Source organism: Mastacembelus armatus, chromosome 7 (assembly GCF_900324485.2).
Source record: "Mastacembelus armatus chromosome 7, fMasArm1.2, whole genome shotgun sequence".
Classification (NCBI taxonomy): Eukaryota; Metazoa; Chordata; class Actinopteri; order Synbranchiformes; family Mastacembelidae; genus Mastacembelus; species Mastacembelus armatus.
The window spans coordinates 10380925-10396779 of NC_046639.1; the positions used below are offsets into that span (position 1 = coordinate 10380925).

A 15855-nucleotide genomic window follows, 5' to 3' on the forward strand; every position below is an offset into this window, starting at 1 on the left:
TTTATTTATTAATATTATTGAAGTATGGGAGGAGATATTGCTTCTACAGACAAGAAGAAATACTGCCCCGATAATTTCAATACTTGATAGGTGTGGATGCATGAGCTGTAATTTCACAATTCAATGACAGAGAAAGTCAATGTGGAGCTGACTTACATAGTAAAGTTAGAGATGAAAGCATTTGAGGGCAGGTCCACCTCAAAAGCAGCCTCCTTAATGATGGGGAGCTGGTTCCATACTGAACTCTGGACTGTGGTAACAGCATAGCGCGAGATCACCGAACATTTCACGTGGTAAGCCGTCACCTTCAGCTAGTAGCATAACAAATACATGTCTAACTCACAGGTTGGAAGAGAAAACACTTAAGTTAATGATTGATAGGATGTTTTCTATTTTACAGGAGCCAATATCTCTATCTGTTTAAGATCTTTAAAAGGAAAAAAAAACAAACTGGGAGTTCATGTCACATTTATACACTGATGTGTCACCACCAGTCAGATCTGACTGTAACAGACAGCCCAACCATCCATCCATTTCCTATACCCGCTTATTCCTTAACCAGGGTCACAGGGATCTGCTGGAGCCTATCCCAGCTCTCTTTCAGGTGGAAGGCAGGGGTACACCCTGGACAGGTCACCAGTCCATCACATGGCTACATATAGACACACAAAGACAAACAACCACAGACACTCACACTCACTCCTATGGTCAATTTAGAGTCACCAATCAACCTAACATGCATGTTTTTTGGACTGTGCGAGGAAACCGGAGTACCCGGAGTAAACCCACGCAAGCACATGGACATGCAAACTCCACACAGAAAGGTCGGGTTGCGAACCCACGACCTTCTTGGTGTGAGGCTACTCAGCCACCGTGCTAACAGACAGCCACAAATGCTAACGTAAATCCCTAGACATACCCTAACACATAGGAAAAACAAACCCTAAACCTTACTCAGAAATGTTTTGCTTTACCCCCCCACAAATTATGGTTTGCCCTGCATCACTTTTAGGAGTCAGTGAAACAATACTAAGCAGCTCTCAGCATGGCGTCCCTCTTGTTTACTTGGGTAATGCTGGTGCCTGCCAAGACCTGTCTGGTCAGTGCTGGCCACATTACTGCAGAACGAGGTGACAGGCAGGAGAAGGACTGAAAAACTTTATGTTCTCAGGGAACAGCTTCACAGTTAACACAGACTCAAACTGATGGAAATCCAAATTAAATTAAATTAATCTTGCTTTAAAGGCCTACAAAAAACTTCAAGAAAGGGCCTGTCACTTGTTGTCTAATTACAACAAAGGAACACTATTTTTTTGCAACATAAATATAACCTATGAATTAACTAATTTTCTCTTATTTAGCAACAATAATATATGAAAAAAATTAAAACCAACAAGATTAACAATAATACGCATTTTAACTTTTACATTGTAATTTTCCCTTTTAGGTTTTTAAAAAATATATTTTCAATATCAGTAGTGTTATGTCAATAATACTACTGATACCTAGTCAATACCTAGTCATAATACTACTTTCCACTGTAAATATTAAACAATTACACAGCAAATCAAAATATACTGTAAGTGTAAATCTTCATATTACTTATATTTTTAAAAACACTTATTTTATTATTTCTAATGACCTTCTGTCTTCTTACACCCAGGCACCCAGTATGTGTTAAGACTCTAAAATAACACAGCAATTTACAGAATGTACACTTAAGCATTACAGTAGGAATGTGCTGATTATTTATATTTATTTTACGTATTGCACTGATACATACAAACCACATACACTTACCACTGGTTTTGTTGGTTTGCTTTGACGTTTTACTCTCTGAAAAAGAAACAATCCAAGTCAATCAAGTGTGAGTGTCTGTACATACGCCAATGGCACAATCACATTTCTTAGTACAGCAGTTTTTTTAAAATGCTCCATTTTTGGAGTAATCTCAACAATCTGCCCATGTAAGGGTTGGGTCAAGATTTCGTGTCAAATTAGTCTGAATGACAGCCATTCATTCAAAGAAGGGGGGAAGTGGAACGGGAAATAAATGCTTTCACTGTAAACAGGTCCAATGAGAGTGCATGGTTCAGTCTCAAATATTAATTTTGCACACTAGTCATTTTTGTGTCATTACATTACCACATATCTTGGTCAATGCTGAGAATGTGGAATAAATAATCACACACTTCATAAGGAGAGATCATGCTTTGGTCTGCTTGTGTGCGCCACTGCACTGCAGCTGCAAAAACTCACTTTAGGAAACACGCACTTTTCAAAGTATGTTCACTAAAACATTGGGCTAATACCTGCCACTGACAAAGTCTAGTTAAAAAAAAAAAATCATGTTTGATAATTTTTCACATTGTCCTCCTTCCTTGAAGGTGGGTGTTTTAGAAAGTACCAACATAAAGTGAAGGTTTCAATGACTTTCGACACAAATTAAACGGAATATATGCTCACCTGTAAAAGAACATTTGCTCCAAGGTGTTCTTCATAATTCCCCGTCAATCCCTCGCGCACATAAAAAGTGAAGAAAACTAAAATGCACTGAATTTTCAAACTCATCGTGTCCATGGTCATTCAGGATGAAGGCTCCTGTAACTGCTGTTTTCAGCGTGTCTGACGCAACTCGTACAGCAGGACGCTGCGCACACACTTCACATTTTACGCATCTTTTTTTTTTTTTTTTTTCCAAGCTGCAGTCTATACCCTCCCACACCTTAGCTAAGTTCCAGCGGCTCCACTGTGATGATAAACATATGTCAGGCAACAACAACAACAACAACAAAAAGGTCCAGCAGAAAGTGGCGGTGAGCTGAAGTGTTGATGCGTACTTAAAGCTTGGAGACAGCGAGGTGCCTGAGAAATGGCCAGTGTATAATGTATAATGTATAATGTCAAACTCCCTACATCTTTTTTGAAATCATTTTTTTTACCTCTTTAATACACAGTGTATTATTTATTTAATCTAAAAGCAAACTATAGATAAAATACAGGAACATTTCAGACACATTGAACACACAACCCCGAGTTCCAGATACAGGTATGTCCCTTTCAGGAGTCCATGTGCTCATGTAAGGATGTTTTCATGTCATGTTTAGTCCCATTTCTACAATCTTGTCTTCTATTTCGATGTCTCCGACTTTGTATACTCACACAATCTTTAATTGGAGTGCATGTCTAATATTTAGTTCAGCTATTAAATACACATCCAGTTTCACATAATTGTAGACTCTCACAAAACAGCATCTATATGTGTTTAGGAACAGTCTGCAGAGCTTCATCTGGATTTCTGTTGATGTCGACATTCTGCAATGACAGCAACACAGCATTACATTTTTTTCATTTTCTTCAAATACAACTTCGTGTTTATCTGTGACATTATAAGATGTCACTACAGCTATGATTTTCTGCATTATTCAATCATCCATGTATTATCTGTACTACTATCCTATAGAGGGTGTGGGTAGGCTATAGTCAGTTGCAGCCAATTTGGGTGAGAAGCAGGGTACACCCTCAAAAGATCACAACTATGGGGATTCACCAGTCAACCTTACCTGCATGTGTTTGGGCTTTGGAGAGGAAGTAGAGTACCCTGAAAAAAACCTACACAGAAGATGGAGAACATGCAAATGCTGCACAGAAAGGCCCTGATTGGACTTGTAGCTGTAAGGCAGCAGTGCTAACTAGTGCAGCACCATGCAGCCCCACATTCCTCATTACTTTACATACATCTTGCATCCGACACTTTGACATGGACTAGTGAAGCCAGAAATTGAACCATTAACCCATTGGTTCATGGCTGACCTGCTCTACCAACCTGAGCCACAGGCTCCCCCATATGTCATGCACCTCAGACAGACAGCAGGCAAGTGGCTAAGTGTCTGTTATGATTAATGTGTACATATGGAAACTTACCATTGGCCTCTCTCTGTGAGTGTTGACTGCATCAATATTGAGGAAAAATGACTCAACTTTACACCCTACAATTGCAGAGTAAGCCAGACAGTCAGGAAAAGCTACACAAAGATCGGAGAAGTCATACTCTCAACACTTACCACCTACCGTAGGCAATTGGTGTGAGTTTAAGCACTGTGTGAAGGGGACATCTTAGATAAGGCAGCTCATCTTCAGAAAAAGGAAAATATAACATCACCTCTCACATCACATACTGCTGTATCAAGCTATTACAAGTAGAAGAGAAGCCAGTCCATTCAGTTAGAGGAGTTTCTTTCTTTGTACCTGCAGGTTTGTCTAGAAAGTAGGCTAGCAGGCAGCGCATTACAGCTTGGTGGCAGATAACCAGAACAGTTTCCTGCCTTTCCAGCTCCATGATGACTGGCTCGAGACGATGCACAAGGTCCTCATAGGACTGGACAAGAGGGAAAACCAGTAAAGAGTTGCTTATTCAACTTGAAACTATACAATGCTATCAGCTGATCCTAGCTGACATTATTCAAATCTTCTTATAATAAATGTGGGTGAGGGAAACATGCTCCTTGAGACAAGAATAATTTAAGATTTTCGATTATCCTTTCTGGAAATGCTTTCCAGGGTTAGCATTAAATGAGAAGAGTGATACGAATCTCACCTCTGCTTGTTAAAGTTTAATACACTGGTTAGCTTAGCTGGGAAAACCAAAGACCCAACCACAGGATACGTTGACAGTACTTATGGGATATTAGCCTGTATTGATATGTCAAATTTCTTTTACATTTATCTGCTGATTGTACACTGAAAAGAAGTTGATTTAATAAGCAATCTAATCTAATACATTAAGAACAGATTTGAGTTGAGTCTTACGGTCTTAACTCATTTTACCCCTAAATTGTTCCAGTAGAGCTGCTGATTCTGGGTGTAATTGTGTATGCAACTCAGTGTGAACAGTATGTTCCTGAAAAAACAGTGGTTAAGAAAAGGGTAAAATAACATAGCACAGTGCGAAGTGCTCACCTCGCCCTTGGGGTAACGATAACGATACTTGTCTTGGTCTCTCAGTGCAAACTCTTCAGGGTAATTCTCCTGAATCTCCTCGTAGGTTAGCTCCTCACATACACCCTTAGTGACACACATTAACATGGCATCATCTCATTATTTTGAGTCAATACATTTTAGATTGTAAAATAAACTACACAACCTTTAATTCATTCACACATGAATGTAGAGATGCAGTATGTGGAAAAGTCAGCTCAATATATATTGTTTTGTTTGAAGGGCTGAATTATGGTTTAAAGGTGTACTTTATAAAACTCACAGCGTCTATCTCATTGAGAGCCTTCCACTGTTCATACTGGACTCCAAGAGCCTCGGCAGTCTGGACGGTCCTCTTCATGTGACTTGTCCACACCTTCAGATCAGTGATATTCTGACCCTCAAGGAAGGTTGCCAAGGCATTCGCATACTGGAGAGAATAAGGGGAAATGGATAATTAGGTCACTCAATTGTGATAACCATTTACTGCTTTTCAAATGTGTTAACTGTTCATTATTCGCATTAAAAGAATTGAACTCCATGAGCTCTGTCAGTTATGGTTCAGTCTACTCACCTTCATCCCTCGAGGGGAAAGATATGAATCTCCACCAATGCGACCTAAAAGGTTGAGTTCACTCTCTCCGTGGCGGCTCAGGTAGATGGATCTTGGTGTGACATGGATGTTCATGAGGTAGTAGACTATCCTGCTCTGAATATGGTCCTGGACCCTATTGACCAGGTATCTACTGCCCACATCGAAGATCTTGATGTACGAGAGGTTCCTGCTCAGTATAAGCATCAGAGAAACAACTTCAAAATCACTTTGTCATATGTTAGGGGATTTTCATCACATGAAACAAAGCATCATGGTTAAGTACCTGTCTTTTTCATCATCTATAGGCATGTAGTTCATCTTGTAACACTCAATGCGCTGGATGAAGTCTTCCATGGCTTCATCTATGTCACGATCTACATAATCTGGACTCCCAAATTTCACTTGCTGGTAAGAAAGGTCTGTATTTAAATTTAACTGAAAAAAATACATCCTGTAACAAACATTTTTAAAAACCCCATCCCTGACAGATGGTGTGAAAGTGCTTCTCACCTTGATATTTTCTGCAATGATTTCAGGGTCATCACAAATTGATTCCACAAAGAACACCTGCATAAGAATTCACAAAAAGGTTCATACACACAAGCACTGTTTCCTCTAACTCTCGACATGAAAACAAAACATGTATTTTCCAAAATGCTGAAATATTCCTTTAAGTATCACTTCCACATCTGCACTTACTTTATAGCCCCTCTCCTTTGCAAAATTCAAAATTACTGCCCTCCTCTCTGTGGTGGTGTTGGTAGCATCAAATACCTGAACCAGAGAGAACACAGGTCTTATTAATAATACAGCCTTTTAAAACCATTATTAAATACTGACAGCTGGTTTCTCAGCCAGATGCTTCTCCTCCTCAGGTAGCCACAACGTACTGCACCAATAAAACTCTATATCTCTACTATTGTAATTAGATGGCCTGTTTCAGTTGTCCTCTTACTCACGGCTACTTGTCCCTGTTCCTTTGTGAAGTAGGCAGTGACGTCCTTGAGGGCGGCTGCTGCACACTCCCTGAGAGAGTCACACTTGTATAAGTAAAGGAGCAATAACTGAAAAATATAAGTGAATGATGAATGTGATATGGAAATGACAGTGGAGGACAAAACAGTTTACAGATATAAAACTCCTGGTTTTAGCATTACCCATGAAGTGGCTTATATTATCTTTAGGGTCCTTACTTGCGGATCCTCATAGCCTCCTCATTATCAGGTTTAAAGAACTCAAAGTTCTTATAAATCTTGACAGCTTCCCTTCGGTACTGGCCCACATTAAACACTGGCAGGATTAAGGAAAAAGATTTTAAAAATACAGTTTCTTCTTTATGTCAAGAAAAAAATAATTGAATTTCAAGTAGGATTAAGTGATATTATATTTAATAAAAAAACTAAATTCCTGGTTTTGTACATTACTATGATGAGATTCACAGATTCACTTTGAAATTAGACCTCTTGTAGGAACTCCAATCCAGTTCAGGTACCGAGTGAGCTTCTTGGAGATGTATGTCTTCCCTCTGGCTGGCAGTCCTACCATCACAATCATGGTAGGGGAGTTACAGAATTGAGGCACTGAGGCTGAGATGAAGAAAAACACACAACAAAACAACTGTTATTGAATGCTAAAGATGTTGGACCTGACTAGCACATATCCACTTTACCTGTGTGTGTGTGTTGCTACCCGGGTAATTAGTGCAGTTCAAATGCAGTAGTGAGTTACTCATCTGCCTGCAGCAGCACACCTTGACACAGAAAATTGTTCAACCAACCACAATGAAATTGTAACAAACAATAAAAGAATCAGGGTCAAATATTCAAATACACCCATAAAGAAGTCACTTTTACAAGCCAGATTCTTCTTCTCCTCAGCTATAAGGCCGACCAGGTGCAACATATGGCTGACAACCACAAGAACAAAACACCCCTGATGTGTTTAAAAAAAACAAAAACAGTGTCTTCCCTGCTATTCAGCTATACACAGCAAAGTTCCAGATGTAACACCTTCATCTTTCCTAGATAAAAATACAGACTTGGTTCAGACTGTGTCACCACTCACAAGTATTTAATGGTGCTACACTGAAGAAAGGAAAACTGAGCAGAAGTGAGGCAGCACTATATGTATATATTGTTAAAATTACTTTTGAGATAAAATTGCATTTCCTACACAAACCTCACATTTGTTACACATAGTTTTCAAGTATCTGTGGGTTTCTTACCCAGTCATGACCCAGCTGCCACATGCTCTCTGTCTATAGCTTAAAAAAAAAAATCACAGTCATTTGTAAAGCAGACTGCAGGATTGCTTGCCAGTTAACTGAATGACTGTGGGTCTCTATACAGGGAGAGGGAGTGGGTCAACCTCCAGGCTGTTCCATTATGAATGGAGTATGCTGCATCAGCAAAATCCTCAAAGGGCCACGTCAGACACTGAACAGAGAGCCAACCTGGACCCAGCTTTGTTCAGCCTGGTTGTCAACCAGCCATGCCCAGCTCCTTTGTGTCTCAGACAAACCTACCTGCATCCCCTGACAAAACTGAGCTCACTCCAGGCAGCTGGTGCATGTGATGTACAGTGTGCATGTGTGAGCTTTAGGGGGAACACTACCTACACTACTGACTGTTTCTAAGGAAAAGTACTTAGGTAGGAGGAGCTTGGGCCACACTGCCTTTCTGTCTCTCCATATGTATTGTGTATTAAAAGGCCTGAAAGTGAGCTGCCAAAATCCCTGTGGTGATGTCAGGCAGCAGGGATGCATCTAAATCCATCGCATTGTACATCTGTTGTGGTGACACAGCTGGTTTCTCAGTCAGAGGCAGAGCAACAGACCCATTTGATACAAGTATAACAGGTGTGGAAACCTCTCATGAATGCAGATCAGCCATAGCTGCTGCTGCACAACCTACTTGCTTATCAGTCTGATAACTCATTGGGAAGGGGGGTGGGGGTATTCCTTCCTCACCACCAGAGGGCAGTTTATATCTCAACTTTAAGTCTAGCTTACTCTGGGAAGAGGCAGTTTTTGTCCACTAATCAAATTATAAAGTTGTTTAAAACTAGGTAGGTGTGTAAATTTCCAATGCAATTAACCAGTGGTGGCAGAAGTGCTCAGAACTTTCACTTTCAGAGAGGTAACTCTAACTCTAACTAGGAATAATTACAGTACAGATATCTTAAATGTGAATTCCGTTGGATGAATAAATGCTAAAATGGTGCAGTTATGTTATTTCAGATATGAGTACTCAAAATGTACATGTAGATATCTCAAATTATTATAGTGACGAGTAACGTTGTAGTTATGACTAGTCAAAGTGTACTTTTAGAAATCTGAAACGTAATTGTGGGTATTCAAGTGAAATCTATTTGACAATAAAATGGCTTGCCATAATGCATACATAACATACATTATTGGACTGTAATTACTGATGCATTAATGTGTACACCATTTCAGTGTTACAACTGGTAAAGGTGGGACTAAATCTGTCTAATGACAGTATATACCGCGGGAAAATCTCACACCTTAGCCTAAACATCTTATTATGTGTGATTATATTATTTAACAATATTCCAAATCTGAAAAGTAACTCACATTATCAAAAATAAGCATAATGGATGTCAGGATCTGAACCGGGTTTCCGGTTCTGAGCCCTGCCTGGCGTCTTATTTTGGTTAGTTTCCTGTTTCTGTTCTGTGTTTAGTTCCAGGTGGCTTTATGTTTCAATTATCATTAGTAGATTGCTTTCACCTGTGTCTTGTGTTTTAGTATTTAAGTTCTCCGGTTCCCTTTGTTCCCTGCCGGAACATTAGTTACCTTACCGATGCTAAAGATAGTTACTCACATTCGTTCGAGGAGTTTGCTAGGTTTCTGTTTTCCTGTCTGTCTGCCCGCCGAGTAGCGGAGAGTTAGTGATGGGCAAGTGAAGCCTCATGAAGCACTGAGGCTTTCCTGACAATTGTGCCGAAAAAGATTCAAAGCTTCGAGACTTCAGTGACGGTGACATCTGGTGGACAACTGAAGCCATAGCAACCTCTAAAGAGCACGAATGAAGCACTGGCACTGTTTCAATCCCATGACAGCAATAAAAGTTCAGACCTCTTGAAATCAAAATGATCCCAAACTTTAGAACGTCGCTTATTGGTGGGACTCGCCGTGAAACTTGCCAAAATACTCTCACTCTCACTCTCCAAATCCTGAAGCAGAATGACGCGTGTTATATAGCTGGTATGGCACCAAACCACTCAAATCTGTCAAACCTGTCAAGCTGTCATTGGCTCAGAATGCATTGAAACGCCATGAGCCAATGACACACATGAAAGACTATGAGCCAATGAAAAGCTTTGAAACATTTTGAAGCAATGAAGCGCGAAGCGAAACAGTCAGTCGCGTGACACTGGTGTTTTGATACAAGCCTCGACACAGTGTTTCCAACACCCGAGGGCATAACAATGGAGTTAAAATAAGTACTTAAAGAAATTCGCAAGTAAAGAAATTTAACTTTATACTTGTTTAATCCATAATTAATGATGCAAATGATAAATTACTTGATTACAGGCACCTACCAGTACACAGCATGGATAAACTAGTAATATGAAATTTCAATATACACCAAATACTATCTGCTGACATGTAGCTGAGTAGAACTATTAAGCAGCAATCAGGATATGTTTTAACATTCTGTGCAATGTGCACAAAGAAGTGGAAAGCAGCTAAGTCAAGTTCTGCCCACAGGTAACAAAATCCACCTACAAGCAAAAGGTCACCAATGAATCATCAGCTGATGTGAGTCCTGTCTCTCTCAGGAGACCTACGATCAAGAGATGTTGACTTGCATATAGCTGGAAAGGGTTACAGAGTCATCTCAACAACTTTAGATATTCAGACCATGGTTAGACATATTGTCTGTAAATAAAAATGATTCTGTTATGGAACTGGTGGTGTGGTGATGAAGAAGGAGAGGAGGACCCAAGTGCAGGACATAACTGGTTGAATAAAACCATTCATATTTGAATTTGAGCCCTAGAAGATCTAGGGAATAACCTGGATCTTCCAGGGCTCAAATTCAATACATCTTAGCAAAAAGACACCCGTTTGAGACTATAGTTGAGGTTCTTTCTGGCTCTTTTACTACCTCATAAACCACTATATATCATTATCACTAATGCAAGTAAATGTGTCTTGCAAGGCATTTATTACATGCAAATAAAGCAACTGAGATTTATGCAGAAAATGTACAATTAAGCGAGTAAAGAACCAGGCTACTCCCTTAAAGTCCTGTTGCTTCTTATTAATACGTTTTCACTTAGGAAACAAGTGACAAAGAAGTGACAGTATCACATAAAGCATTGCAACATGCAGAGTCTATTTTTACTCTCTTTGCTGTCAGTGTGAACATAGCTGTTGCCTTTTGGTGTCACACAATTGTAGACACCTCGCTGGAGCGATTCTTCTGTGTGTTTTGGCATGCAGAGGCAGCTCATCAGCAATCTCACCTGCGCTGTCACGCCTGTGATGCCTCATATGTTCCAGCTGGGGAACCTCCATTCTTTGCTACACTTCAATGTAGCAACCAGCAGAGCAGCTAAACAATCAGCACACTGGACTGGTCAGTGGCATGAGAATCTATGAGCTTTTTAAAGACACTAAGCGCCTCTTCCAAAGCATTCTCAACCAACCCCCACCACCAACACTATGAGCCCTCTCTTTTCACAGCACATGGAAATATGATCACAGCACACTGGGCTTGTCCTTCAATGTTTGCCACGGCCAGAGTGGCAACATGCACACAGCAATGGAGCACTAACGGCGACTCATCATAAGTGCAAAGCTTGCTATGAGGGTGGTTGTTGTAGCATAAAGAACTTTGACAAGATTCATGCCTACACACTGCAATCACTCATTGAGCATTTCATGTACAGCAATGGGTGCAAGGTCGTCAGTTGTCTGGTGTAACTAGAGCACTGGAATTATTAATCAATCTTGAAAACAGAGAATATATTTGATTTAAGATTTACCGCTCAGCATAGATATAATCTCACCACTCCTTACATTTTTATCTTTTGATTAATACTTTTTTCTATCAAGAGAACTTTAATTCCCCTGTCAAAACCACAGGTAAAAATAGACACACTAGCATGGATTCTGCCTGATCTGAATATACAGTTGCAAGAAAAAGTATGTGAACCCTTTGGGATTACTTGGATTTCTGCATAAATTGGTCATAAAATGTGTTCTGATCTTCATCTAAGTCACAACAATAGAAAAACAGTCTGCATACTTTTTCTTGCAATTGTACTTTAATAATACACAGATTTAATACACAGAGCTGATAAGTGCAGTTCTTTCTAACCACACACTTTTTTTCTTTTCAAACTCTTCGGACTCAACCAGCATTTTTTAGATTTCTTGTAAACTCCATCTCCCTTCTGGATGCTGAATGGTCTTGTACTCCCCAAGATGTGTCAGCAGACTTTGATACTTAAAATTGGTCAAATTAATGTAAAGATGGACTTTATAGACTCTTTTAACAATTCTGCCTCTCTTTGTAAGCACAGGGCACATATGTTGGTGAATGAGGAAACATTTTTAAAAAACAAATGCAAAAATAAACTGGTCTCTGCTACAATCTGGTTCATTTTGCAACTATGAATTCATAGAAATTGCATCTACTGTATGCTGAAACAAACTACAGTTGGTAACAAATGTCTCACTTGTGTGGCAAATTTATTCACAACCACAATCTTTCAATACATCTACACAAGTTACGATTTTGCTATTTCCTGTGTGCTGCATTCTATGATGATGTGTGGTTGTCCCATAAAGATGATGTGATTATTCAGCAGCTGACTTGAAACTGAGCACTGCAATGTTCTGTCATGTTCCTATCTTCTGTTTGACATGTTGTAAATACTTTTCATATGTATCTGATTATAACCACACAGATGATGTTAGAAAATGAGCTAATGGAAAATCCTGTTTGCCTTTTCTTTATGCTTTAAACACATGGACAAACTTCACAAGAATATTTTAGGTTTATTGTATAACCATAACACTTATAATTGTTCTTCCTTTGGGGGCCAATAGAAATGACAAAGTCCTCACATGAAAGCACTATTTGTGGCGCACTTTTACTACATGTGACAAACCAACTCAACAAAGAATTGCAAAAACTCCCTCCAGCTTGCTCACACAACCAGTGATGTGTATGTCTCAAAAAAACAGCACATTGGTTCTAGGATACCTGTGAGCAAGTGTTCAGACTGCAATTGTATTCAACTGATAATAAAAATCTATAGACAAATGGATTGCAATCATTAATTTCTCACTACATTACCACTACATTGAACAGCTATATCTATAAAATCTATATCAAGCAAGAATGGGAAAATGTTTTGCATTCACAACAAAAGTAAACCCTCAATTTCCAAATGCTTAAATTGTTATAAGAAGAGGCGATACAACACAGTGGTAAACACGCCCTTGTCTAAATGTTACTGTCTAAATACAAAATACAAAATGAGCTTATATTTTTCAAAAAACAGTATGGTATGATGTGTTATCTTTGAACTATTTACAATATAATGTGCTTTAAATGATTTGCATATCATTCTTTTTGTTTACAGTTCACAGTCAATTACTTTGGAAACAGGGTTGTAATTATTCTAATTTTAAAAATTATATAATCATAATTATTGATTGGTTATGAGCCTAGATTTTTACTTGTCCTTTAATATAACAGCATAAATAGCTGGATAAAGTCTTTTTCTCCCCTCCCAAAGCAGTCCATCATTCTGACAGTGTGATTCAAACCCTGCTTTGTGGTCAGACTGTTCATATGACTGCAGGACCAATGTGCCACTACTGAAACAATTTGACTATGCCAAATGTAAAATTCCAAATGAATAAGAACTAATGTAAAATGCAAAAGAGAAAAATAATAGTAGTAATAAAATAAAACATTATTTATTGTGAATTTTCTATTTTTCAATAAAATCTGAAATATGGCTGAAATATTTCTCCTTACAACAAAACATGTTTACTTTTAGAGAACTTCATTTGCAGTTTGTGCCACATGCATAGCACTAGACAAAAACTGACACCTGAACATCTGATAAGTTCGCTGGAGCAGCAGTCTGAGCTGTGCAGAAACATCTTTATTTCCATGAAGGTAAACCAGAGGGTTGAGAGCACTGTTCAGACACACAAGGCCACGACTTATCTGATGAGCAATATAGACGCCATTAGACCATTCACGACATTTCTTATCTTTGAACAGAACTCTTGACCAGAGGTTGAGGTTCTTGAAGACATGATAGGGGATGTAACAAACCGAGAAAAGAAGAATCAAGATGAACAACAACTTCAAGCACCCTTGTTTCAGTTCCTTGTCTGTGATATTTTTTCTCCAGAGAACAACAATCACATGTCCATAGCATCCCAGTGTGATGAGGAATGGGATGCAAAATCCAGTAAGTGTCCATCCAAGGCTGTATTTCAGGTAACTCTCAACAAAGATCTTACTGGTGGTATCGTAACATTTCCCAGGCTTATTTCCGAATGTCTTAGTATAAAACATGTCTGGAAGACTTTGAATACTCACCAAGAGCCAAACTGTGATGGAGATACCCACAGAGTGAGCAACAGTTAATCTTCCCTTCACTCTCATCGGATGAACAATAGCCAGGTACCTGTACAAACTGATACAGGTTAGGAATCCAATGGTGCCATATAAATTCAGGTTGAAGCAGAATCTTGTTATCTTGCAGAAAGTGTGTCCAAAGACCCATTTACTCTTCATATAGTAGTATACTACCAGAAATGGGAGTGTGAGCAGGTACAAAATATCTGCTAGTCCAAGGTTGAGAACAAACACACTGATTATCTTCAGTTTCTTCCATTCCTGCAGCAACGACTTCAATCCCCATCCATTAGCTATTAGACCAATGATGAATACTGAGATGTAGACAGGAGGCAGAAATCTGTGTTCAAAGTTAAAAGTGACAGGTGTACAGGAGGTTTGATTCATTTTGTCTTCTAGAGATAGTACAAATTATCAGTGGATTATCGTTCTCATGAAAGTGAAAGAAAGAGTGACCGACTAGTTTTGTCAAAACACGATTTCCTGTTAAGACTTCCTGCATGCCACACCTGCATGTAAACTTTCTCCATTTGATTGCTCATTATGCTTATTGCTATTATTTGAACAACAATATGATTTCTCTTTGTTGACCATGTATGAATGTCCACATGCCCTGAAAATTTGTACAACAACTGTTCTATATGCTGGTGACAAGACAAAACATCTTTTTGGGACTTGATGTTTCAGTTAGTATTATCATGAGGCTGGTTAATGCGATGTAGTTTTAGTATGCGAAGTCCACAGGCATGATAATAACCATGGGGAGCAAACTGTTACTGTGGGTAATACAGAAACCTCATGATTCACACAAATGAGATGGTAAGAGTCTCCCTCTTGTGGCAAAACACTTGCAAAACCTTTCTGGACAATCATAATATAAATATGAATCATAGATTTAGTAATAACATCTACTAGATGGACCTGCACAAAATTTTGTATGTTATGCAGTGCGGAAGTTTTTGTTGTTGTTTTTTTTTTGGCCTCTTCATTTCATTTGCAGTTAATTTTTCAATTGGTAATTCAATGTACAATTTGAACATGCAATTTGGAAATGCAGAATTTATTGTGCAGAGCAACAATTCAATACTATTTAATTATGAATCATTGGTTAAAATTTTAAATGGAAGCTATGGGTTTTCAGTCTTTATTCAAATGTGCCAGTGGAGGAGCGCCGCCAGTTGATTGCGTTTTCATTGTCACCACATTCTTTTGGTGTCAAAATTCAAATGGAAATGCAAACTGTCACCTTCACATCAAGGTAGGTCTACAACTTAATTTTCTATAACCCTCCTCCTCCTACTGTGCCTCTGATGGGCAAACTCTACCATAAGTTTGGCCAACAAAGGCAATTAAGCATGACCCAGCCCATCACAAGAGCAATAAATCTTTAATCCATTCATCCATTCTTCTACACCAGCTTTTTCCTGAAAGCCAGGGTCACGGGGATCTGCTGGAGCCTATCCCAGCTCTCTCTCGGGTGAAAGGCAGGGGTACACCCTGGACAGGTCCATCGCAGGGCCACATAGAGACAGTAGTTTCTTGTTACCACAGGGGGCTGCAAATCTTGCAAAACACTACTCGCACATTGTATGCCTCTGACTGTCATACTCAGGGAAGCATGTATATGGTTAAGAAAATCAG

General features: G+C 39.0%; 2 protein-coding genes across 10 annotated transcripts; both read right to left on the reverse strand.

Moving 5' to 3' along the window:
• Positions 1-199: 199 nt before the first annotated feature.
• pfkfb1 (6-phosphofructo-2-kinase/fructose-2,6-biphosphatase 1) lies at positions 200-11299 on the reverse strand. Of its 9 annotated transcripts, XM_026332674.2 has the most exons (16): positions 11069-11299; positions 7242-7322; positions 7033-7158; positions 6766-6862; positions 6532-6598; positions 6272-6346; positions 6083-6139; positions 5856-5977; positions 5552-5759; positions 5261-5407; positions 4960-5064; positions 4249-4378; positions 4072-4134; positions 3925-3989; positions 1801-3315; positions 200-311 (listed from the first exon to the last, which is right to left on the reverse strand). In XM_026332674.2, the coding sequence occupies exons 3-15, from the start codon at positions 7124-7126 to the stop codon at positions 3256-3258; spliced, it is 1290 nt and encodes a 429-aa protein (XP_026188459.1). In that variant the 5' UTR covers positions 7127-7158; positions 7242-7322; positions 11069-11299; the 3' UTR covers positions 200-311; positions 1801-3255. The 9 variants fall into 9 exon arrangements, with proteins under 9 accessions (XP_026188459.1, XP_026188458.1, XP_026188460.1 ...); XM_026332673.2 differs by lacking the exon at positions 7242-7322 and having other exon boundaries at positions 11069-11296; XM_026332675.1 differs by lacking the exons at positions 7242-7322; positions 11069-11299 and adding an exon at positions 9418-9554.
• Positions 11300-12448: 1149 nt separating this feature from the next.
• Positions 12449-14668, reverse strand: LOC113145679 (P2Y purinoceptor 1-like). The gene has a single exon (XM_026332685.1). The coding sequence runs from the start codon at positions 14599-14601 to the stop codon at positions 13618-13620; it is 984 nt and encodes a 327-aa protein (XP_026188470.1). The 5' UTR covers positions 14602-14668; the 3' UTR covers positions 12449-13617.
• Positions 14669-15855: the final 1187 nt, after the last annotated feature.